This window comes from Chrysochloris asiatica, unplaced genomic scaffold (assembly GCF_000296735.1).
Source record: "Chrysochloris asiatica unplaced genomic scaffold, ChrAsi1.0 scaffold00135, whole genome shotgun sequence".
NCBI classification, from domain to species: domain Eukaryota; kingdom Metazoa; phylum Chordata; class Mammalia; order Afrosoricida; family Chrysochloridae; genus Chrysochloris; species Chrysochloris asiatica.
This window is the reverse complement of record NW_006408653.1, coordinates 3,158,553-3,185,450: the sequence shown is the minus strand read 5'-3', so window position 1 is coordinate 3,185,450 and position 26,898 is coordinate 3,158,553. Positions and strand designations below refer to the sequence as shown.

Sequence of the window (26,898 nt, the reverse complement as noted above, 5' to 3'; positions counted from 1 at the left end):
TGCCAATTCTTAATCGAACGTTTTTCATTATGTATTACATCAAACCAGTGGACCTTCTGATGGGACTCTGGCACTGATACTTTCCTTATTATTCCTCTACAGGACATGGTGCCCATCATAGTAGATTACTGCCTTCTGCTGCAGCGAAAGTGAGTATTCTTCATCTGTCAGATACCATTATTTAGATCCTAGGTTACCTCTTATTTATGTATAATTTGCTGTTCTGAATTCTGAGTATTTGACTGGATAGCTTTTAAAAACATTAATTTATAAAAATGTGGTTTCTTTAGCAATTTTCAGTATAGGCATCTAATAAAATTAACTTTTGCAAGGGGATGCATCATCTATGAATTTGTTTGGCAGGATAGTGAAGGCAAAGAACATATTAGCAAAGAAGCAGTGTTATTTAAAGATGTTAAGCATAGAAGTATGTGATTCATGTACTGTATACATACCCTTTTATGAACAGTCACTAAAAAGTATTTCATACCACCCAAAGAAGGCAATATATGTTGTATTTTGCTTTAAGAGCCTTTTTGGTTGAAATCAGTGTGAATAAACTCTTGTTTAGGCCTATTGGTTTAAATAGTAACTATAGAAATTAACAAACTTATACTAATTCACAAATTTTCACACTGATAATAATAGTTAGATCCCTGCATGGCAAACATTATTCTGAGCCCTGTCCAAAGTTCCACCATCTTCTCTTCTAAGGAGCATTTGGCTGTACTTCAGATTTGTTTTTTCTTCTGGCAGTCCATGGGACTTTGAATATTCTTCACCAAGACCATAATTCAAATGCATTAATTCTTCTAAGGTCTTCCTTATTCATTGTCCAACTTTCACGTGCACATGAGGTGAATGAGGTTTGAGTCAGGAGTATCTTAGTCCTCAAAGTGACATCCTTGCTCTTTAACACTTTAAAAAGGTCTTTTGCAGCAGATAATGCAAAACATTTTATTTCTTGACAGCTGCTTCCATGAATGTTGATTATGGATGTAACCAAAATGGAATCTTTGGCAACTTCAGTCTTTTCTCTGTTTATCATGATATTTATTGGTCTAGTTGTGAGGATTTTCATTTTCTTTACATTGAAATGCAATCCATATTGAAAGCTGTAGTCTTTGATCTTCATTAGTAAGTGCTTCAAGTCCTTTTCCCTTTCATCAAAGTTGTGTCATCTGCATATTGCAGGTAATAATAGTCTTTCCCCAGTCCTGATGCTCCATTCTTCATATAATTTGGTTTTCGGATTATTTGCTCAGCATACAGATTCAATAAATTAGGTGAAAGAATACAGCCCTGACGCACATCTTTCCTAATTTTAAACTATTCAGTTTCCCCTTATTCTGTTCAAATGACTACCTCTTAGGGTTTATGTCCTGGTTCCTTAGGAGCACAATCAAGTGTTCTAGAATACTGATTCTTTTCAGTGTTAATCTGTAGTTTGTTATAATCCACACAGTTGAATGCCTTTGTATAGTCAATAAAGCTGAAGTAAACGTATTTCTGGTATCCTCTGCTTTCAGCCAAGATACATTTGATGCCAGCAATGATATCCCTGGTTCTGCGTTCTCTTCTGAATTAAATTTTGAATATGTGTTCTTATTATCTATTTTCTGTAGAGGTTCCTGAAGTAAAAGAATTATTAAATAACTTGCTAAAGTTCACTCAACACTCCTTTTGTGTTGAGAGGCACAAGCTAGTAACTACGAGCAAGAATGTAGGCAATTTAGCTCTTGTGCTTTGACTATTGACTACTAGCTTGTACCACTTCCTAAGTGGTAGTGCACACGTTAGACTCCACTTCAGATATTCTTAAGTCCCTATTCAACACCAGCCTGACTCACGAATATATATATATATATATATATATATATATATATATATATATAGAGAGAGAGAGAGAGAGAGAGAGAGGAGAGAGTCTTGCTGTGGCGCTGTAGGATAAGCACTGAACCACAGGGTCAGTTTGAACCACGAGGTATGCAGATCAGACTATAATATGGATAAATATATGTATTCATATAATATAGTTATCCATATTATAGTTTTATAATTTATATATTTATCCATATTATTGTTTGAACCATAGTATGTTCAAACTATAATATGTATAAATAAATATATGTGTATAATATATATGTATATATGTGTGTGTATACACACACACACATTTATCCATCCAGGTAACCTGATTCAATAGAAGTTTGCATCATGCTGTTTGACCATATCAGTGTAGTTATCAGGAGGACAGTTTTATTTGTTATGTCAAATCTTTGATTAAGTCACAATAGCTACAGTTTCTGCAAAGTTGGGGTTTACATTTATTCCAGTGTTTCAGCCATGATGTTACATATAATTATCCAGGGAAATTTATTGTGTTCATGGTAGAAATGTTCTTGATAACACTGTTTAATGTTGCATGTTGTCTTCTGTAATATTGTCTACGGGAACAGTTTCTCTTAGGTGCTAGTGCTAGAAATACCTTTATGACTTCTAGATTAGATTAGCCACTGAGTGTTTCCTTAAGAGCTAAGGACCCTTCTGTACTGGCTTCACGCTAACATTTCATCACTTGGCTTTCCCTTCACCCTGCTTTTCACACTCATAATCTCTTTCATTTTTACTTTCTTACTTTACTTCCCTTACGATCTCACTTCCAGTAAGGGCAGGAGGGACCGGGCAGCATTCCAAGCAATGTAAGTAAGTTTGGGGCTGTAAAGCTAGGTATTAGGTCATATAGTCCCTCGTTTGTTCTAGATTGTGAGCTCTTTTTCTTGTTTACATCTGAACATACTGGCTTCTCTTTTTCATTATGTTAAGGTTTCATATATGAGTCTGGACTTAGGAAAGGAATAGAATGGGCCATTTGATTAACTTTGATTCTATATGTGTAGGTCATCTTTCAGGCTTCTTCCATTCCAAGCATGCAACCATGAAATATTTACTCAATGTAAAAATTTTGTATCGGGTCAATCTGAGTCAGAATAAACTCTGTGGCAGTGGAGTCAGTTCCTTAAGCGATACACTCCTTGTACCATCTTGTTTGACATTTGGCTCCATTTACCTGTAGAGCCATCTCTTCTCTATTCCCAAATTGTCAAAGCATCTGTGACAGTAACATGGCCTTAAAGAATGCTCAGATTGTACATAATGTAAATGCAGTCATATAAAACGCAGTCTGCTGTTCAGCCCCGTTCAGGTAACTGATTCCACTTCTAGGGTCAAAATTCAAACATTCAGTCTTGCACTTACCCTGGCCCACATGCCTTTATATATTAATATCTTATGATGGAGTACAGTTTTTAAAATACCTGTTACTTTCATTTTTACATATTGTACTGTGAATCAAATTATAAACAAAATATGTATCCAGAAATTAATTTTAAATCAATACCAGTGATTATTATGCTGCGATTATTGTTACTTGTTGTTGTTGTTGTTAATTGCCATTGAGTCGGTTCCAACCCATAGCGACCCTGAACAGGGTTTCCGAGGCTGTAAATCTTTACGGGAGCAGAAAGCCTTGTCTTTCTCCCGGAGCAGCTGGTAGTTTCAAACTGCTAACCTTGCGGGTTGTAGCCCGATTCGTAACCACTATGCTCCTTTATACAATACTAGCCATCATGTAATTTATTTTGAAAATGTATTTGAAGTTTATGTGAACCATAGTTGTAATTTTGAACATTGTATAAAAAATAGGTGCAGTTTTATAAATTAAGAGTGCTGGAGTGATGTGATGGTGTAGGATAAACATGGGGTTCAAACCCACCAACCACTCCTCGGAAATCCTATACAGGATTGCTGTGAATTGGAACTGATTCAATGGCGTTTAACAACAACAATATATTATAAATTATATCTCAATACGGTTGCTATAAAACAAACCTAAACTGAATAGTAGGTGCTGTATTTTGATGATCCTGACTACTTTGAACTTATTATCACGTAAACAAATTTCCAAAACTATAATATAGCTCTCATTCATGTGACTTGAGCTATTACAAACCTGTACCAAAAAGATTTATTATGTTAAATCCAAACTCAGCCTGAAGTAGTGATATTTCAGTACTCAGACTATTTGTTTAGTATTGCTTTTCAGCATAAATGTTGCTTGAGGTACAGAAAAATCTTAATTATCAAGCACAGATGTTTTGGATAACTTTTCATGATAATTGCATGTTAAAAATTTAAAGACCAAAGCAAGGGAAAAGAAGATTTCGTGCCTTTTTAGTTATATAAACAAAGCTTTGCTTTTGTTATTAAGTGCCATAGAGTTGGTTCTGACTCACAGCAACCCTGTGTAGGGTTTCCATGGAGTGTCTGGTGGGTGTGAACCACCAACCAGGCAGTTCACAGCCCAGTGCTTATCCTATAGCGCCACACCAAGACTCCTTAACACCTTTATTGCAGTATAATTCATGAATCATAAAATTCATCCTTTTTAAGTGTACAATTCAGTACGCTTTGTATAATCAGAGTTGTGCAACTGTTACCACTATGTAAACCGTGCCTTGTAAAATGAGGTCTTTCTAAACAATGGTGATTGTATCAGAAAAGGAGGATTTTAACTTTGCTTTTACTTTTATAAATAGACCAATGCCAAATCAACCTTGAGTTTATTAAATTTCACTTGTTGAGTTGCTTCCGACGCATAGTGACCTTGTATAGGATTTCTGAGGAGTGGCTGGTGGGTTTGAACTCCTGACTTTGCAGTTAGTAGTCCAGTGTTTATCTTACAGTGCCACATCAGGACTTCTTACATTTAGTGGGAATTTCATTTACTTGATTCTGGTTGTAGACAGGGAAACAGTGTGAGTCGTAACTGGACAGAATTATTGTCTTGTTTTTTAGGGCCTCGCAACTGTCTGCCTTTGATAGAGTACAATCATACAAAGGCTTCAGAAAGTTCATGGAAAAATTCTTTTTATCTTTTCATTCAATTTATCCATGAATCTTTAAAAGCCTCCTTGTACTTTTTAAATATTTTTTTCCACAGAATAATTTGTATTACATAGCTCAGATAATTTTAATCAAAATTATTATTATTAAATGTTTTATTGTATGTTATGTGCTTGTTTACATGGGAGAACATTAGCTTTACTTTCATCCTATCGTATATCATTACATGGCCATGGTTGCAGTTCCTTCCATGCATCATCAACCAACCAAAGGGTATAGCCTGCAAGCCTGCCCCCCTCAAACCCTCCACCCCCCCAACACCTCCCAACCCCCACCCCCACCCCGGTCATCAGCATACAGTCCCTCTCCCTCTCTGGGTCTAGAGTCCCCAGATGTTCCATCTTTCCACTTCATTGTCTCTGCCTCAATCTCTGGCATCACTGCTTCTCTGGATAGGGTCCTGCACTCCGCTCTTCTCACTTGATGGATCTAGGGACCTCGGCTCCTGAACTGCATAGTCAATCATTCCCCTCCTTTTGCTACAAAAACGTCCACCTTTACATTTCCAACCCTCTCAGTCAGTCCTGATAACAATTATTCACCATTGTACCACAAGGGACCTATCCCCATATCCCCATCTCCTTTTATTAGCCCCACCCAGACAGATGGGCTACTACTCAGTAGAGATTCTACCTTCTCCGCGCCCTCTGGATCTCGGCTCCCTCTTGAAAGCTTGTAAGCCAGTCACTTCTTACCAGCAAAGATACATTTAATACATTTTTTAAAAAAATTTTTTTAAGGTTTTTGTTGTGGATTGAGTAAAAGTTTATAGGGCAGATCATCTGTTTTACATTGAACAAATCATACACCTTGTTTCATTACAATGATTACAATCCGCTCCATGTACCATCAGTTAACAGTGTTTCTCCCTTTTTTTTTTTTTCTTTTTTCTTTTAAACACTCAGGCATATATAATAATTTACACCACCAAAGAGCACATTCTGCAAGTCTGCCTCCTGGCCACCAGCTCTCAGTCTCTTTCTTCCCATGAATCTAGGGTCCTCAGCTGCTCCCTCTCTTCATGTCTCCATCTCTGCCTCCATCTCTGGTGTCCCTGCTTCTCTGGATAAGGTCTCGCATTCCACTTGTGTTCTTCTCCCTTGATGGTCCTAGGGTCCTTTGTTTCTGGACTGTAAGATTAACCACTCCCCTTTTTTTGTTACAAAACTTCTACTTTTACAATTGTGACAGTTGCAATTAGTCATGATAACAATTACTATGGAATCATAAGAATCTTATCCAAATCTCTTTTAACCAGACCCATCTAGACAAGATGATAACTATTCAGCAGGGACCTTTTCTTTCCCCACACATTGTTAAACTAAGCTCCCCCTTGAAAGCTTGTAAGCTAGTCACCTCGTGCCTTTATCACACCCTCATTTTAGGTAGCCAGTGTCTAAGTTGCCCATCACTATCTACCCTGTGTACAGAGGGGATAGTATTAATACTTGATGTGAAGACTACTTCCTTTTCTGTTGATATTTAGAGTTACTACCTCCATGAGTGTAGGTAAGGTTCATCAAATTGTAGCAATTTACCCGCATTTCCTTTATCAAATTTTTTTTTTTTAATTTTTCTCTAGTCGAGTTCTGATTATCAAGCCATCAAGACTAGGTCAAATGGGTACTATCTGCAAGTTTGGGTGTTCTTGTGCATCTCCCCTGACTTCATATCAGCTGGAAGCTTCACTCTCAGCCCTAGCCCTCTGTGGCTAGGCCCTTGTCCATGGGCTAAGGTGTCCCCAGGTCTCACCCCTCTTTCGACCAACCAGCCCTTCCTCTTTTCTCTCTCATCTCCAGGTCAAGGAGAATCAATGGACCGTGGTTGAACTCAGCCCATTTCTTCACTCCAGTGTGGCTGCCAGCAAGCTTACATGCCTGCTCATGTGTTCCCTTAGAGGGGCATTTGTCCTGAAGGAACTTGATTGCTTGCCTTAATGGCTTCCCAGCAAACAGCTTGCTTATTCTTGTAGTAGCCAGTCATACTGACATTCTTGTTTTGGGTTTTTCCTGATGATCTTTGAAGATGTATCTTGTGTCGCTCTGTTATAGACTCATCTGCGTGTTCTTTCTAGTGGGGATGTCCCACCTCAGAAGGTTCTGGATGGGACTCAGAATTCCACCTAAGGTCCTATACTTTGCAAAGGCTTTGCAAGAGGTCTATTTCACTGGACAAGTTCTAAAACCCCTTTTAGGTATTCCAATCAGTTATAGACTGAAGACGGGCTTACAAGTTTTCTGTAATCATGTTTTCTGATATTCCTTTCTATCCCATTCAAGTGTCTATTTTACAATAGTAGGCAAGGGAAACCAATATTCATGACAGTCAAAGATCTTAGTATTATTTCACCTCTTCAAACTATGCCTAGATCCCTGTATTACAGAGCCCTGTGGTTCCAAGGTTGAGCATGCATCACTATTTACCTCTGTCCCACTTAGCCAATGAAACCTGTCTCAGTGTTTCCCTATGGACCCTGCTCTTCCACCTCCTCCCCCTTCTTGTATTGCCCTCCATAACATCCGAACTATGATATGTCTGCACTTAATGCTGCGCTCTACTGTTGCCTCCCTCCACCTCCCCCTAAACCTCCCACCCCAACCTCACTGTTGTAGTTACCTTATAGTCCATTAACACTGTTAACTGATGGTACATGGAGGGGATTGTAATCATTGTAATGAAACAAGGTGTATGATGTGTTGAATGTAAAACAGATGATCTGCCCTATAAACTTTTACCTGATCTTCTCACCACGTGGATCTCTGTACCTCTGCGTTTTACCTTCTTTCACATTATAATTGTTTTGATCATAATCTGACCTCAGAGATCCTCTGAAATTGTTCTTATAGTTTTATTCTGTTCTCAACTCTTCCATTCGTCGATTGAGTTCCTGGTGATGCTGCCATACATCTCTGCTGCCACAAATCTCTGGTTGTTGTCTGTTCTTGTTGGTTCTCAGTCCGTAGAACTTCCTTTAGGATATTTTTCATCGCAAGGTTGGCTTTGGCAAAATCCTTTAGCTTTTGTTTATCATGGAATGTTTTGATTATACCTTTGTATTTGATTGACAGGTTTGCTGAGTAGAGAATTCTTGGTTGGCAGTTTTTTTTTTCCTTTCAGGGTTTTATATATGTCTCCCCATTGCCTTCTTGCCTCCATGGTTTCTGTTGAGAGATCCAAGCTTAATCTGATTTGCTTGCCTTTGTATGTTACACTTCTCTTTTCCCTTGCTGCTTTCAGATTTCTTTCCTTATCACTGATTTTGGAGAGCTTGATTATTATGTCTTGGTGATTGTCTTTTAGGGTCTATCCTTCCTGGGGTTCATTGAGCTTCTTGAATGCTTACCTTTTCACTTTTCTGGATCTTAGGGAAATTTTCTTCCGGAAGCTCTTCAATTATCTCCTCTGTGGATTTGTGTGATTCTTCCTGTTCTGGAATGATGATAATTCTTAAGTTATTCCTCAGATTTTTTTTATCCTTTTTTTCCTTCTTGTTCTTCTATTTTAGTAGTATTGAGAGATTTATCTTCTAGCTCACTATTTCTGGCTTCCATCTCTTCAATTCCACTCCTTTGCCCTTTCAGTGTATTGTCCATTTCTGATATTCTGTTATTAATCATTTGGACCTCTTTTTGTAGATTTTGAAATGTTTCCAATGCTGTATCTATCTTATTTGATTGTTCCTGTAGCACTTTCCTGACTTCTTCCTTATTTTTCTCAACTCCATTGTAAAGTGTTTTGATACATTTTATAATCATTTTTCTGAATTCCTTCTCAGGCATTTCCAAAGCCTGCCATCCTTCCAGTATGGAGTGTAGGTCTACTTCCAACTCATTTGTCTCAGTCACTTTATCTCGTTTCTGGACATGGGCTGATATGGTCATCTGTTTCTTGTGTTTGGGCATATTCAGTAGTTAGCTTTGGCCTTAATACTTAGATGGGTGTGTGTTTTGATATTTGTTATGCTTTCTGATTGTCTCCACGTGGATGTAGTCAGGAGATGGGCTGATTACATCTCCTGATTCACTCTTCTTCCTGAGAAATTTCAAGATACCACTGTTGGTCATTATAACGTAACTCAGGATTTAATTTTTGGCTTATTTCCTTTTTAGTCTGCCTGTTCTACTCCACAACTCTATTTTTCCTAGTGGTAAACAGTTGTGGTTGTTTTATGCTGCCATTTGGTTTTAAGTAGAAACTGTCCCTTTAAATTTTGAGGCGATCTGTGCACATATGTAATAGAACCCTCCAGGGGTGGGTGTCCACTCTCTCAAGTACCCCCTCTAGTTACCAGAATGGAGATGCACAGACAGTAAGAGACCAATGAACAATTACAAAAAAAAAGAATACCCACACCTTTTATCTCCGTGGTTCTGTCAGGCGTCCAGGGCTGCTCTGATCCTTTCCCTGTTTCGTCTTGCCAAATATGGCCGCTTAGGGAGCAGCTGAGTGCCGTGGATTAGAAACCACTGGATTTCTTGCTTCTGCTATAAATTCCCCCAGCTGTAAGCCATCCAACTTTCTAAATATTCTTTGTATGTGGTTCAGAGTTCTGGGACCATCCCCTGAGCCTGCTTGGTCGGGTATTCTGTGTTGTTGCTGACAGAGCTCCTCACTGCACTGCTACCCGGTCCTCCATCTTGTTTGTTCTTCCCTTTGTACTTTTCTATCGCTCATTTTAGTGGGAAATATTTGAGTTTTCCTTCTGAGAGGTTTCTACCATACACAGGTTAGGAGCTTTGCAGACTTTACTGTAATGATTTTGCAAGTGCTGTGATTGATGTTCTTGCTTCTCTCAGAGAGTATCTGAATTTTTAATGTTCATATAATCAAAGTTAAGTTCTTAACATTTTTAAGTTATAGAATTGATAATATGCAAAGTGAGCTGAGCCGTTTCTATCTATTTGAAGTCTTGAACAATAAACTCCAAATAATATGTTTACTGTATCAACATAAAGTGATGTTATATAGAAAGAAAATCTCTCTGATGGACCTCCATTATGAAGAATGGATTTTCTGTCACACTGGCTTTGGGAGTCTAAGCTTAAAATGGAAAACAGGAAATGGTGAAGTCAGCTCTTACAGGAAACAAAGTCAGTACCCTGGACAATAATGCCCATAGAAAGAAAGAAACATGAGAGCTCGAAACTTGTGTGTGTGTATAGTTTTCTTTCCCTCCTCAGATTCTCTAATATTCTCTCACAGTGATGAGAACATGCCTTAGAATTATGTCTCATTTTTATTTTAAGGTAGATATGCACAGAGGAATTATTGAATCTTATCTTACTTGTCTTTTGATTATAGCTTCTGACTGATTATGAAAGAAACATTGTTTTGCCATTAATGTAACAGTATTGCATGCTGCTCTGTCACAGAAGTGCCTTCTTTGTCTACTTTTATGCTATGTTTACTCAAGTTTTAGCTCATTTTAACTTTTCTCCCCAGAGCTTTTATGCTGAGCTAAAATATATAATGACCTCCCTTACTATGTTGTTTATAACAACACATTACAGAGTGCAAAGGCTAGCAAATATGACATTTTCATTAAAGTCATTAGAGTTAATTGTTTTGTTGCCCTTATTTTTTCTTTTTTGCAGCAAGACTTTATTAATCTTAGTTTCTTTTACTTGGCTAGTAATTGGTAATCACAACAATGTGATGAACTATTGATTAAAATGAAAATCACATGAAAAATACTCTGCTAAATGTGAAACAATGGGAAAAAATAATGCACAAATCCCATCTGTGCATTTGAGGGGAAGAAATGGATATGGATTTTACAGAGAAAATTGTAAATGCTGTTTATTGAAAGGTGCCGTGTGATTCTTGTGTAGCTGTAGTCTCTTTACCCTTCTACCCCTTCCAGGACTTCCAATGATTCTGGCCCACTCCTTCCAAGATCTCTCTATCCTTCTCTTCTTTTTTGAAACATTTTTTATGATTTCAGCGACAGTTTATAAAGCAAATTGATTTTCCATTCAGCAGTTCAAACATGTTTTGTGACATTGATTGCAAGCCTCACAATGTAGCAGTATACTTCCCACTTCCTTCCTTCCTGTGGTTGGTATCCATTCTTCCTTTTTTTCATATCCAGCCCTGCCTTCTGAGCTTTATCCCTAGACAGATGTTGTCCTTTTGATCTCATATGGTTGATTATTCTAAGGCGTGCTTATCTCCCCATCGTTATTGTTCACCATATAGGTCTGTCTGTTGTTTGACTGAAAGTTGAGCCATGGATTTGAGTTCAGTTCTGGGCCTGAAGAGTGATGAAAGTTCATAGTTTTGAGGGTTCTTAAGTCTCCATCAGACTAGTAAGTCTGGTCGTTTTTATTATTTTGATTTTTGTCTCAATTTTTTCCTCCCACAACCTTTATAGTGATCCCTTTCAGAGTGGCCAGTGGGACACTGTCTAGTTCTTGTCAGTTGAGTACTATCCAGTTCTTCAGTCACAGGATCATGGAAACGTAGGTTCATGTGGTCCATAAGTCCTTTGAACTAATTGTTTTCATTCATCTCTGATTTTCTTCACCTTTCTTTACTCTGAATGGGGAGAGACCAATAATTGCACCTTAGTTTGCTGCTCATAAGCTTTTGAGACTCCAGTCATTTTTCACCAAAATAGGATGTAGAACATTATCTTTGTGGTCTGTGTTTTGTCAGTTTACCTTGATACACCCCCGCAACTAAGATCCCAAGTCTCCAGGCCCTGTGATTCATTCCCTCAAGGTGTTTGGTTATGTCTAAGAAGTTTACATACCCTGCTTACTCTCTTCTAAGTAAGGATATATTTATAGCACGTATGAATGTGTTTGTAAAAATGTCATCTGCCAGACCTCTATATGGTTGTGAGTGTAGTCCCTTTTGCCTATTCCTACCTTTTCAAAAGTTGGACAGTGAATAAGGAAGACCGTACAAGAATTGATGCATTTGAGTTATGGCGTTGGAGGGCAATATTGAAAGTGCAATGGGCTGTCTAAAGAACCAACAGATCTGTGTTGGAAGAAGTGCATCCAGAGTGCTCCTTGGAGGCCAGGATGGCCAAACTTTGTCTCTCATACTTCGGACATATTGTCAGGAGGGACCAGTCACTGGAGAAGGATACCATGTTTGGTAAGGTGGAGGGTCAGAGAAAAAGAGGAAGACCCCCAGTGAGATGGATTGGCAAATTGGGAGCATCAGTGGGCTCAAGTGTGGCAATAATTGTGAGGTTAGCCCAGCACTGGGCAGTGCTTCGTTCTGTTGTGCATAAAGTCACTTTGAGTCGGTACCAACTTGATGGCCTCTAACAACAACAACAACCAGTTCATTTTGCCTCTCTGCCTATACATCCAGTTTTAGATTGTTGTTGTTGTTAGGTGCCACAGAGTCGGCTCCGACTCATAGCGACCCTGTATAGGGTTTTTGAGGCTGTAAATCTTCACAGGAGCAGAAAGTCTCATCTTTCTCCCGCGGAACAGCTGGTAGTTTCGAACTGCTAACCATGAGACTAGCAGCCCGATTCATAACCGCTGTGCTACCAGAGCTCAGTTGTAGATTAGTGCTTGCTATTACTGATAATGCAGGATTGTGTGTGTAATAGTATTTGCCTTTGCTGTTTATAACTTCATTTCTTTTCTTTAGTAGTATTATGCTGATTAACCCCTTATTGTGTTGCCTTCCCCTTTACCCCAAATACTCCCTGTATACTGCGTAATAAGATTACTCTTTCCCTAGCAACCATAATTTTTTTTCTATGTGTAATAGTGGATTCATACAATATTCTTTTGTGCTTGACTTATTTCACTCAGCATAATGCCCTCCAGGTTCCTCCATGTTATCAGGTGTTTTATGGATTCTTTTCTATTCTTTAACATTGTGTAGGAATGTATATACCATGGGTTTTTGGTCCACTCATCCATTGATGGTCATGTTGGCTGTTTCCATTTCTTTACTATTGTGAATAAGGCTTCAGTGAACATGAGTATATACATAATATATATATATCCATATCCTGCCTTTTTTTTCTTTCTTATTTCTGCTTTAACAAACAAATTTATTCTGTCCCAGTTTAAAAGGATAGAATTCCAAATTAAGAATACTGGCTCTGGGGAAAGGTCTCTTTTCAGGATCTGTAGGCCCAGCATTACTTTGAGATCTCTGTATGTCTAGACATTAGTCATTCCCTGGATCTGAAAGCTTCACAGTCTAGGGACCCCAGGTCCTAAGGACATACTCCACTCCTGGCTCTTTTGTCCTAGTGGTAGTGTGTTCCTTCTAGCTCTCACTTCTTTAGGATATATACCTGCTAGTGGGATTGCTGGGTCAAATGGTATTTCTGTTTCCAACTTTTTAAGGATGCACCATACCATTTTCCACAATGGTTGCACCATCCTATAATCTCATCAGCAGTGCATGAGTTCCAGTCTTTCCACACCCTTGCCAGCATTTGTTGCTTTGATGAGATATCTCATTGCTGCTTTTATTTGTTTTTGGCTTTGTCCTGTTTAAAGCTTAAAAACAGGTTTCTAGCTGATAATCCAACACCATGGGAAAGTTAAGTAACTTACTGTGTTGCAGCATTTTGAAAAATTGCAAGTTGCACAAAACAATAATTTTAAAGCATAGGTAGCAACTTAGATGAGCACTTATGATGCAGTGTTACATGCAAACAGAATTCAATATTTTATTGGTACTGATTTTAAATGTAAAGTTATGTAAGTACTATTTGTAGAAGAAATATGGAATAAATACAACACAATTAGAGTGGTGGCTTATAGAGTAATTGTAAAACTTCTGTTTCTGCAAAAAAAGTGTTTCCAGATAGGCATTTTTTAATATTAAAAATTTCGTCCTCTTGCGTCAATACTCATTCAGAAAGCTGGAGGGTAAGAGCTAGATTTGTTTTTTGTTGTTGTTAGGTGCCATTGAGTTGGTTCCAATTCATAGCCACCCAGAATAGGGTTTCCAAGGAGCGGCTGGGGAGCTTGAACTTGCTGACCTTGTGGTTCAAACCAACTTTGCAGTCCAGCGCATTAACCCACAGCTCCAGATCTAGATTAAAACAAAGGAAATTGACTGCATATCAGCTAGGAATATTTAGGTATACCAGGAAGGAGAAGAGAATAAATTGGACTAGTCTTAAAAATACTTTTTTGTACTTCATTATGTCAAATAAATACTACCCAAATCCCTCTGTCAGTGTTGGCTTTAAGAAGCACTGAGTGCAGCAGACAGGCCAGAGGCTAGGGTCAAGCCCAACTCTGCTACTTGCTAACTATTTGACTTACAGCAAATAATAGAATTCATTTATTAAAGTATTATTAGTAGTTTATTAAAATACTTAGTTTATTTAGCTTATAAAAGCAGTCTATTTTTATTCTTCTGAGTGTAATGCCATTTCCCCCCAGGAATTGGTATATAAGGCTAGAATTAACAATTTTCACATGTTTTTTGATGATTACCAGAGGTGGGAGGGAAACAGAGGGGAAGTTACTGGCTAGACAGTGGACATGCTTCACTTGGGTGAAGAGGGGGAAATGCTATACCAAGTTTTGCTTTTTTTTAAAGCAGTATTCTTAAAAAGAGTTTTCAAATATAAGACTCTCTGTAAATACTCTTATGTATTGTTACTGTTTTTACTAAGCTCGTAAGTAAATTGAACTAAGGAAAAGTTGATCTAAAAGTATCTTTCCCCTTTCTGTTACAGGGATCTTTTATTTAGCCAGATGTATGACAAATTAAGTGAGAATTCAGTGGCCAAAGGAGTATTTTTGGAGTGCCTTGAACCATATATCTTAAGTGATAAATTGGTGGGGATCACACCCCAGGTAATGAAAGACTTGATTATACATTTCCAAGATAAAAAGTTAATGGAAAATGTGGAAGCCCTCATTGTACATATGGATATCACCAGCCTAGATATACAGCAGGTGAGTGTATAGGCAGTCTGCTTATTTTCAGAATAAATATCATCCTTTCATTGATTATATTGATTGACTGTGATTAGGCTTCACTCTGCCTTCCTCTAAACCCCCATTTTTTATTAAGCCTTTCTAGTACAATGTCTTGTAAACTTGTATTTATTGATATATTCCTTTGGACTGTTTTCAAGTGAAAGCTATATGAAAAACTCCTACAAGGCAACAATTATATCTTCTATCTTTGACATCTGCCAGAGCTCTTGGCAGAGGGCTTACATTTAATAATTTAATGCTCAGTAAATGATTGTTGAGTGATTTTTCATCATCAGTCTGTTCACTACTACAGTTTTCATCCTGTAGGTACTTTCACATAACCAATAGAATATTTTCACCTCCAAGAGTACAATGTCATTTTTTTTTTTTTTCCTTCAGAAATTAGTATATAATGCCAGAGTTAAGATGTGAAAATGAAGACCATGGTATAAGCAGCAAGTTTCAGGACTTCTTAGCATGATCAGTTAGCCATCATTTGACATTATCCCTACAGTATATCTGTTGTTGTGTGGTGCTGAAACATTTCTGATGCATAGCAACCCTGTATAGAGTTTCTGAGAGTGTCTGGTGGATTTGAACTTCCAACCTCATGGTTGGTTGTTGTTGATGTTGTTATTAAGTTACACCAAGTCAGTTCCGATACATAGCGACTCTGTATAGGGTTTCCAAGGAGTGGTTGGTGAGACTGAACTACCAACATTGTGGATGAAACTGAGCTTGGGGGTTCACTGCTTATCCTGCAGTGCCATCCCAATATTTCTAAGAATCTGCATAAGTTTTCAGTCTTTAACTATGAAGCAGTATTTATCCTGACCTAAAACAGTTCACAGTTCAGTCAATTCTGTGTCAGTCATAGCGTTGAGCTGCACCTTCAAAGGTGCTGAACCCTGCTGAGTTAAAACATGATTTAGATCTTAGGAAGACCAAAGGGAAACAAACAACAACAATAAAAAGTGCCAAATCGCATAGAAATGAAGGGTTTGGAAACTTACTTTTGTTTTCTTTCTGGAAGCTCTGTATGAGTGCTATGAGTTTGCAAAGTAAAGCCAATCTTCTTTCGCATGTGCCCTTCTCTGGTGTGGGTAGGTTAGCATAGTCATCACAACCTGGCAAGACTGCCACTAACTTCTCCAGCCACCTCTATTTACCTATCACTGATGGAAGATGCCTTTCTCAGTTCTTTTCTTTACAGCTTTTGATCTGTTTTCCAATGCCATGTAAACTTGTAGCAGTCTTTTTCGTGATAAAGCACCAATTAAGAACCGCTTCCCTCAATTCCCCATCTGTCTATAGCACATCTGTTTGTAGCAAGACTTCTCCCTTTCTTTTTCTTAGATTACTACTCCATCTCGTCTGTTTCACAGCCAGATTTTGTGAAAGCATTGTCTAGGCTGTTATTTCCATTAAAGAAAAAAAAAATGTTTTTTTTTTCTTTTTGTCCTACTAGCTCTTCAACCTGTTTTCAATACAGCAAAGACCTTTGCTATATCTACTATATTGAATAATAGTTTTCAATCTTTATTTTACTTACTCTTTCAGCAACTTTCATTTATTAATTTTAAAAATATTTATTGTCAGGGTCTGAGGGTACATTAATGACCATAGCAGTGAAGACCGGTTCTCTAATAAAGCTTACATTTTAGTAGAAAATATTAACAGTAAACAGATCAATAGACAAACACCAAAGAATACTCCAAACAAGTATTATGTTAAAAATCAAGCAGAGCTTTGTAGTAGAAGGAAAATGAAGGCTACCTTACACTGGCTAGTTTTGCAGAGGTAACACTGAGCATTGGATTTGAGTGACAAGAAGGAATCAGTAATGCAAAGACTGTGGAGAAGAAGATGTAATAAGTCTAAGCAACACCTAATGCAAAACAAAACAAAACAGCATAGTGCCTTGGGAGTTCAAGTAACAGAAAGATTACCTGAACTGGGACGCAGATCTGGAGCTTGGTGAACGAGAGAGGTAAACCTTGCAGGGAAGGTAAAGAATTTTTTATTTTATTTAAGTACAGTGGGAAATCATTAGAAAGCTTTAAGGAAGATCACAGTGATCCACTTTAGAGAGAATTATTGAGGAGTGAGGTTGGGGGTAAGTATAAGAGCAGGGAGGACAAGTTAGGGTTCCTGGCAGGAGATGGTGGCAGTGAGATGAGAAGAGGTGGTCAAACTTCAGGTGTGTTTGGAGGTAGAATTGATTTTCTGATGATTTGGATACAAGAATATGAGAGTATAGTAAAGAGAGAATTAAAGGATGATGTTTAGTTTTTTGACTCAAGAAATAGGCTAGATAGTAACTCCTTTAAGGATTTGAAGACTGGAATAGGTCTAAATTTGGGAGACAAAATCAGGAGTTCTGTTTACCATTTATGCTTGAGATAGCTACTAGACATTCAGGTGACGGTATCAAGTATATGATTGGTCAAGAGTTCATGAGTGCCCTAGTGTAATTCTGTCCTGCGTGACTTTCCATCTGTCTCTACCACCTGAGTGAGCACTTTCAGCCCATGGAAAATTCATTGGATATGGACATGAGCCCTCTGAGGCCCCTGAACTGTTTTTTTGTTGTTGTTGTGGACTAAAAGCCAACAAAGATTATCACTCTAAGTTGGATAATGATGAAAATGAGCACCAGTTAGCTTTCACAACAGTTTATGAATTAGGAAGGTAGCTCAATTAAAGTCACACTGGCTACTTTGAAAATGTCTGTACAGCCAGTGGTTTCCCTTGGGGGCTTTGAAATAACACCACCAGTGGTCTTACGACTGAAGTGTGGCTCAGGGCCTGTGCATATTAGTGGACAGCACTTAGTAGCTATGGAGGAATATGCAGAGTCAGATGATGAAGAGGAGGAAGATGTAAAACTTTAAGTATATCAGGAAAGCAATCTGCCCCTGCAAGTGGTAACCAGATTCCACAGAAAAAAGTAAAACTTGCTGCAGGTGAAAAAGATATGATGACAATGACGATGCTGAGGAAGATGATGATGATGAAACTGAAGGAAAATTCCAGTAAAGAAATCTATATGGGATTCTCCAGCTAAAAATGCACAACAATCAAACCAGAATGGAAAATACTCAAAACCATCAACACCAAGATCAAAAGGTCAAGAATCAAAAAACTAGGGAAAAACTCCTAAAGCACTAAAAGGACCTAGATCTGTAGAAGATATTATAGCAGAAATGTAAACAAGTATAGAAAAAGGTGTTTCTCTTCCCAAGGTAGAAGCCAAATTCATTGACTATGTGAAAAATTCTTTTCAGCTAATGGACCAAAAAGCTATTAAAGTTTGCTGACAGTGGAGGGTGTCTCTTTAAGAAAATAGTTTAAACAATTGGTTAAAATTTTCCATCTTACGTCATTTCTGTAACAGTTGATATCTGGCTTACCTTTTTTATAATGCAGAGTGAGATCTTCCCCTACCACGTCTGATAAATGTTGTCCAGGTTCCTTTGCCAAGAATATGTTGTTCAAAATACCTGTTTAGTTTTAAAGATGGAACTCCACCCTTTGCTTGGTCTAAGTGTGTATGGAATGTTATGATTGGACATAGTCAGTGGTCAGACAAATGGAGATGGTGGGGAGGCAAAAATATGTGAAATAAGCTCAGAATTTAAAAAAAAAAAAGTTCAGGGGCAAGATTAGAGATGAAGCTGTAAATGTGTTAGCCATCAGTATAAGGATGTATGGTCATAACCCTGAATGAGAGAGGCTAGACACAAGAGGTCCCAGGACATGCCTTCCTTGAAACAGACTCTTCGCTGACACTTCATCAGTTTTCCCTCTTACTCTCCTGCTGATCCTTTATCTTACTCTCCTTTGTCAACTTCTGTGACTCTGCTTTAGCCCTTATCTCCTGTCATTCTGTAGTATTAGATAACTCTCACAGGAAATAGTGTTTAGTCATAGCTAGTCTTCCTCTGTGGTTTTGTAGGAGAAGCAGTGGACTGCAAGGTAGGTTTGAACTACAACATCAGTGGTTCAAATTCACCAGCTGCTCTTCGGAAACCCTGTATACAGTTGCTATGCATCAAAACCAAACTCGATGGCACTTTAACAGCAACAACATTCCCCTTACTAAATATTTTCTTAAATCTATTTCTTTCCACCTTTAAACACTTCAAGGTCCTTTCCACCTCAGGACCTTCGCCCTTCACTGCTGTGCCTGTCTACAGAGTTCATAGTTTCCAACTCTGCTTTAGGGCCACACACACATTTTTCTTAGGTCCTAGCTTAAATACTGCTCCTTCAGGGAGTACTTTCTGAACCAGACCAAGTCAGGTTCCTTGTTAGAGCTTATTATGTTTATCAATAAATGAATTGTGTAATTGAGTATTTTCCCCAAGTCATAGCTCAGGCCCCATTTTGTGCCCTTTTCTTCTTTCCGTGAGTGTCCAAGAAGAGATTAAGTTCTGTAAGGGTAGAAACCAGGTTTGGTATTGTCTTGTTGCTTTATCCCCAAAGCCTGGGAGAGGCCTGAATGTAGGTGTTCAATAAATATTTGTAGAACTCCTGACCAAAGATAAAATGAAATTGGAAAGGGGAAGGTAGAGACCCTTTCTTGTGCCCGCTTAAGGCTGATGCTGTGCTTTAAGAGGCTAACACAGAAGGGTAAAGTAAGTCTCCATAAAACCCAGAGAAGAGATTGTGAAACTCTTCTTTGGATCCTGTCTGGAGTTACAACTAGAGCATAGGGGAGTGGGTATAAAAGAAACAAAATGAGATACCAGAGAATGCTTTTTTGTTGTTTGTTGTTAATGTGCCTTCTAGTCGATTCCAACTCAAAATGTGATCCTGTATAGGAGTTTCAAAGAGTGGCTGGTGGACTTGAACTGTTGACTCTGTGTTTGGAGTCCAGTGCTGATCCCTAGCTAATATTGAACCTAAGGTCTCTGGATGGCACAAATGGTTTACACTTGATGGTTTGAATCCACCCTGTGGGGCCTTGAAGAACAGCCTGGTGATTAGTTTTTGTAAATATTAAAAATTGAACCCGTTGAGTTGATTCTGACTCACAGGTTCATAAAGATTACAGCCTAGAAAACCGTATGAGGTTACCATAAATCAGAATCAACTCGATGAAATAGATATTTTTTGTTTGTTTTTAATAGTATTGATCCTGTAACAGCTCTTACCTTGCCACTGTGTTTGAGCATTGTAATTTTTTCTCAGAGAAGGAATAAAGACATATTAGGAAAAAAATTTAGGATTTCTGTATTCTGAAAGTTTGAAGGAAAATGTTGGTGAGACAGACTAAATGGATGAAGTGACTTTCCTCTTTGCAGGTAGTTCTCATGTGCTGGGAAAATCATCTGTACGATGCTATGATCTATGTCTACAACAGAGGCATGAATGAATTTATTAGTCCAATGGAGGTAAGGTAATTCCTAATTTAGACAATTATTTCAAATTCTCTATTAATCCTCTTCCCTCCCCTCCCTCAGTCTTCATTTGCTTAGAATAAGTGCTGTTGTTTTCATCTGATCATTTCCTAAATTTCTTACAGATTCATTAGCTTTTCAACCATTTTAGCTTGAGGTATTCTTTAATTTCGTGTCTTTTTCACATTATATTCATTAAGGTATTCTTTAATTTCGTGTCTTTTTCACATTATATTCTTTTAAAGTTTGCATAAATGAGTAATTAAATCCCACAGAGCAATAGATAAAATTAAACATAATTCTTAGTTCTTTGATGTCTTCTAATTTTTTTTTCTCTGAAAAATGTTTGATACTCTTAATAGCTTTTCCAAAAGGTGCCAGAACTATATTGTGTATAATTATTGTCTGTAATGATACCCTGTACTAGTAGATCTGTTCTTCTGGAAGAAGGGCCTGAAAATTATGGGAGGTCATTATTTGTGAGTTACTAATTTGTTTTTCACTAGTTCAGAATTTATAGCATTCATTATAATCTCTTATTGCCCTGATCCTTAGAAGAGAGCAACTAAAAAGTATTTGGGTTTGTTTTTAAAAGAACCAAACCCCATATTCATATGGTCATTTGTCTTAAACTTGAAGACAGTTCTGGGTACTGGGTTGCAGATACACATAGTGGGGACCCCTACCCCCCCGCCCCAGCAGTGTTAACAGATTGAAATGTTACTTGTCTCAGAAAGGTGGGACAGAAAGCATCCAATCAAGTTTGTTTTGCATATTTAGTGAGCACCCGAGATTATCTTCACTATTAATGCAATTGGGATTTATTCTCTGACATTTCAGGCTTCTTTAAGCACACTTAGCCTGATAGGTTGAATATCCCTTTAATTCATAATTCCTTACATTTCAGTTGCATCTCTTTCTCTTGGATATTTTCTAAAATGATTGGCACACACTTCTTCCCCTGGTTTTGGCTGTGAGTGAATGTTTGCCGAGTATTTTTTAAACTTGAACATTTCTCAGCTGCTTCCTCACTGAGCTTCAGTACTTCCCTGAGGAAGACCCATCAGCTGCCACCTCAGCTCCTGAATGTTCTTTCACATTCCTAAACCACAGTGAGGAAGGATTAATGCACTTTCTCATTTCTCTCAAAATGATCTTTGAAAGTAGATTCTAATCTTACACAGTCTAGATTGATAAAAATAATTGCTAGGATTTTGTTAATGTTGCTGTTGAAGCATTTGTGTATTTTTTTCCCTCACACTGTGGTTTGCATTTTTACTTGTACATCTCAGATGAAACATTGGACTACTGTGGCTGCCTTATTTTGTGTTGAGTGTAGTTGTGAAGGATCTCGCTTTCAGCAGGAGCTTGGTATTTATTATGAAAATTTCCTCTGGAGACTTTAGCAGTGGGCAGCTAGGTGTTCCTATAATACCTCTTTGATAATTCTCTACCTAAAAAGAAATCATTGCATCTCAGAGTTTAGCTATTTTAGTACTTTGTTGTTGTTGTTAAGTGTCGTCAAGTCAGTTCCGACCCATAACAACCCTGATAGGGTTTCTGAGGAGCAGCTGGTGAGCTTGAACCACCAACCTTACAGTTCAAACGGCTTTGCAGTCTGGTGCATTAGCTCACAGCGCCTCACTTTTAGTACTTAAGGAGGTCTAAATTAGGGGATTCTTGCCTTTTGGATTTCTCTAGATTTTTCTATAATGAAACTGTCATCACATTTTACATGACTACTGAAATAAACCCAAGCCCATGGCTGTTGAGTTAATTCTGACTTACAGCAACCCTTGTAAAGCCCCTAAAAAATTTTCTTATTTCAAGTTTTGGCTGCTTCTGAGGTAAGAATAATGCTTTTGTTGGCTGCTTTTTAAAGAATAAACCACTTTTAAGAAATTTTCATCTCAGCAAAGATCTTCATCTAACTGGTGATTATTAAATGTTGTCCTTTAGTGAGGAAAGTGACAATAATGATGGTTTATTAGAGATCCTGCTTTGGTAGAACTGTGCATGTCTCCACTAAAAGTTTTTAGATTTTATCTCCATAGCAAATTACTAATGGAAATCAGGATAGTATGGTTAGCAGCATAAGATTCTTGATGATCTCTCTAAACGTTTTAACCTTTGAAATCATGGTGATTCTTTTCCTGTTAATTTTCATCTAGAAACTTTTCAAAGTCATTGCTCCTCCTCTGAATGCAGGAAAGACTCTTACAGGTAATAATTTTCTAAGCTTTCATTTTCTCTATTTAAAACTTTTAAGATATATTATTTAATATCATGAATGTCACCAATTTTATATGTGTCACCTGAATTTTGGTAATTGTATAGAATCCGAGAACCACCACCATAATCAAACTGTAGTCAGTTACACGTCTTCTTTCAGTCACTACAGTCTTGCCTTTTCTAGAATTGCATGCAAATGGAATCACACCCCATGTAGTTTTTGTGTTTGATTTCTTTTACTTAGCAGATTGTTTTTGAGGTTCATCCCTGTTGTATGCACTCAAATTTCATTCCTTTTTATTGCTGAATAGTGTTCTATAGATTGAATATATGAAGTTAGTCATCATTATATGTGGTTTCTATATTTGCAAATTTATCTACTTGCTGCAATTTACTTGTATTCCCAAATCAATACTTGTGGCACTCTCACAGTCAGGCATGCACGTTGTTGTTGTTATGTGCCGTGGAGTCGGTTCCGACTCATAGCAACCCTGTACAGGGTTTCCAAGTCTGTAAATCTTCGTGGGAGCAGAAAGCCTCATCTTTCTTCTGCGGAACAGCTGGTAGTTTCGAATTGCTGACCATGAGATTAGCAGCCTGATTCGTCACCACTATGCTACTAAAGCTCCTTCAGACATGCATTGTTGTTGTTGTTAAGTGCCGTCAAGTCGGGTTCCAACCCATAGCGACCCCTGTATAGGGTTTCTGAGGAGCAGCTGGTGAGCTTGAACCGCCAACCTTGCAGTTCAAATGGCTTTGCCGTCTGGCACATTAACCCATAGCGCCACACCAGAACTCCATAGAGAGGTGAAAAATTTGAGTTGTCTGATGTGCACATTCCCAGCTGAGGTTGAACAGGGTGACGCTCTGTGTCTTGTTTCAGTGCTCATATTATAAACATATGTCCTTCATGGTCTACTTAGTGCCATATTTTTCTCATTTGGGAGCTTTTCATTGGTGATTTCACCGTTTAAAATGGCCCCCAAGCATAGCGTTAACGTGCTCTATGTTATTCCAAAGTGCAAAGAAATCTGATGGACTTTTGGAGAAAATATGCACGTTGGATAAACTTCATTCAGGCATCTGTTACAGTGCTGCTGGCCTTAAGTTCAGTGTTAATGAATCAACACTATGGTACATCTAGATAAAGGAAGGGGAAATCGAGTGCTTGGTACATAGAAAGTGCTTGAGGAGACCATGGGAAAGCAACTAAATGTGTAAATTCGTGAGATGACAAAATGCTTTTATAAAATATAGTGGACAGCATTTTTTGGAGACTGAAAGTCAAAGAAATTTTGATCATGTTAACCAAGATCAGAAACATGTTAAACCCATCGGAGTTTGTATTTTATTATGAAGATTTGCTATATGTAATTATTTATAACAAATATACATTAGAAGTTATCTTTAAACAGAAACACACATGAAAAAGACTCTATATTGATTAGTTGATGATAATATGACCAGAGATTCACAGAAGCCTAACCTTTTATTTCCTCTAGGGATCATGTCTCAGTATTTGCTAAGTTAGTAATCGTGGTAACTTTATAAATAGTCATACATACCATAATACTGTGAACTGACTGTTGGGTAATTTATCTATCTATTCACCAGTTGATGAATATTTCAGTTATTTCTAGTTTGGGGCTATCTTGAATAATGCTCCTACAACATTTATGAACCAGTTTTAATTTTTTTAAACTTTTGATTTTGAGATAATTGTAGATCACATGCGTTGTAAGAAGCAATCAATACAGAGAGATCCTGTGTACTGTATCCAGTGGTCCTTCTCCCCTAATGATAATATCTTACAAAACTATCATATAATAATAGCACCACCAGGACATTCATATTGATAAAGTGAAGATGCAGAACAGTTCCATCACTGCAAGGATCTCTCATGTTGTCCTTGCCCTCTCCTCCAGCTCCCATCCTTGGCCCTTGGCTGTGAAAAGGTTTTTGTGTAGACATGTATGTATACTTACCTTGAGTATATACCTAGAATTGGAATGGCTGCTATGTATAGTAGATGTATATTTAAATTTCTAAAGTATTGCTATCTGGCTTTTCAAAATGGCTGTACCATTTTGCATACTCATCAGCTATATATGAAAGGTCCAGTTGCTCCACCTGCTTGTACGTGTTTGGTGTGGTAAATCTTTTTTAAATACTAGTCATTCTGAATGTATAGTAGTGTATCATTGTTGCCTTAATTTTTTTTTAATGTTTTATTGTAAATTATGTGATAGTTTACATGGGAAAACATTAGCTTTACATTCATCCTATCATATATCGTTTCATTGTCATGGTTACAATCCCCTCCATGCATCATCAACCAACCAAAGGGTATATCCTGAAAGCCTGCCCCTCAGTCGTCAGCATACAGCCCCTCTCCCTCTCTGGGTCTAAAGTCCCCAGCCGCTCCATCTCTCCATATCATCATCTCTTCCTCCATCTCTAGTGTCACTGCTTCTCTGGGTAGGGTCCCGCTCTCCGCTCTTCTCCCTTGATAGTCCCAGGGACCTCAGCTCCTAGACTGCAAAGTCTATCACTCTCCTCTTTTTGCTATAAAACATCTACCTTTACATTTCCAACCCTCACAATCAGTTTTGATTATAATTATTCACTATTGTATCACAAGAGACCTATCCGTGTCTCCTTTCATCAGCCCCGCCCAGTGTTGCCTTAAATTTTATTTCCCTGATAATTAATGTTGTGTCATACGTCTTTTCATGTGTTCATAGGACACTCATATATTTTCATTTATGAAGTGTCTTTTCAAATCCAGCCCATTTTAATTTGTTCTTTTAAGTTATCTTCATAGTATTATTGTAAGCATAAGCGATGTATTCTCTATATAAGTCCATTTTTCAATATTGCTTTACCACAAAATTTAATCCCATTCTATGGCCTGCCTTTTTATTTCCTTAATCATGTGTTGTTGTTTTTTAACTTTTTCTTTTTTAATTAAGTGAAGGTTTGCAGACAAGATCATCAATAACTCACCTCAATGAACGAAATCTTTTCCATGCAACACAGTTATCCCATTTTGTCCCTGTGGTTCCTATTTCCATTCCATCCACTTTCCTATCCCTTTTCAATTTTGTCCTTAGGTAAATGTTGTCCTTTTGGTTTTGAATGATTGACCATTCCATGGTGAGCACACCTTACTAGTGTAGTCCCCCCTATATACCTATCTACTTCTTGGCAGAAAGTTGGACTGTGAAGTTGAGTTCCTTTCCAGACCTGAGAGTGGTCACGGGTCAGAGTCTCAGGTTCCTCCAGTCTCTTTCTGACCAGTAACTCTGGTCTTTTTATCTAATACTTTTGAGTTTTGTTCCACATTTTCTCCTACTCTTTCCAAGATCATCTATTGCGCGTGATCACTTTCAGAGCAATTGGTAGTGTTAGCCAGGCACCATCTAGTTCTTGGTCTCAGAGTTGTGGAGACTAATGTTCATGTGTTCCGTTAGGCCATTGGAGGGCCTGAATGTAGCTGTTCAATAAATATTTGTAGAACTCATGACCAATAATAAAATTAATATGGAAAGGAGAAGGTAGAGACCCTTTCTTATGCCCTTTTAAAGTTGATGCTGTGCTTTAAGAGGCTAACACAGAAGGGTAAAATAAGTCTCCATGAAACCCTCTAGAGAAGAGATTGTAGCACTGTTTTTTGGATCCTATTTGAGAAAAGAAGTGAGGAGGAATAAAAGAAGCAAATGTTCATTGCTATTCCCATGTTCCATTAGTCTGCTGATTTTAAGCCTGTTCAGTTCTCATCACTCTTGTGTCTTCCACATATGGAGAAACCAATAACTGCACCTTAGATGGCTACTCATGAGCTGTTAAGATCCCAGACACTGCTTATCAAAGTGGGATGTAGACACTGTTTTTGTTGGCTATGTTAAGCCAGTTGACCACGGTGTTCTAAGCCCCAGACCCAGAAACTCACTGCCTTAAGAATATTGAATAATATCTAAGAAGTTTTCTTGATTTTGTCCACTGATTCACCATACTCATAGTTGTGCTTGCCAGAAGCATAAATGCCAATGTACCAATATCCTCTTTCAAACTTATATATTTGTGAGTATACTTCCACTCTTGCTGCCATTCAGCCTGTATCTCTGTCCATGTATCTACCCACAAAACACTATTGTTCCAAGGCTGTATGTATATCACTATTACCTCTATTTTCTTTAGCTCTCGCATACCTTCCTGTGTCTTCACCTCTCTTCATTATTCTTCTGCCAACCTCCCTCTTCTTATTTCTTGCCCTCCCCGTTACCCACATTAACAGCTCTGGTAGCATAGTGGTTACGAATTGGGCTGCTAACCTCAAGGTTGGCAGTTCGAAACTACCAGCTGTT

The 26,898-nt window shown here is 37.9% G+C and overlaps 1 protein-coding gene across 1 annotated transcript in view; it reads left to right on the top strand.

Moving 5' to 3' along the window:
• Window positions 1–26,898, top strand: part of VPS8 (vacuolar protein sorting 8 homolog (S. cerevisiae)) — a 389,175-nt gene that overhangs the window by 103,203 nt on the left and 259,074 nt on the right. Inside the window, exons 19-22 of the mRNA XM_006869833.1 lie at window positions 103–149; window positions 14,648–14,870; window positions 20,204–20,293; window positions 22,471–22,522. Of these exons, the coding sequence (XP_006869895.1) occupies window positions 103–149; window positions 14,648–14,870; window positions 20,204–20,293; window positions 22,471–22,522 (412 nt within the window). The remainder of the gene's footprint in view (window positions 1–102; window positions 150–14,647; window positions 14,871–20,203; window positions 20,294–22,470; window positions 22,523–26,898) is intronic.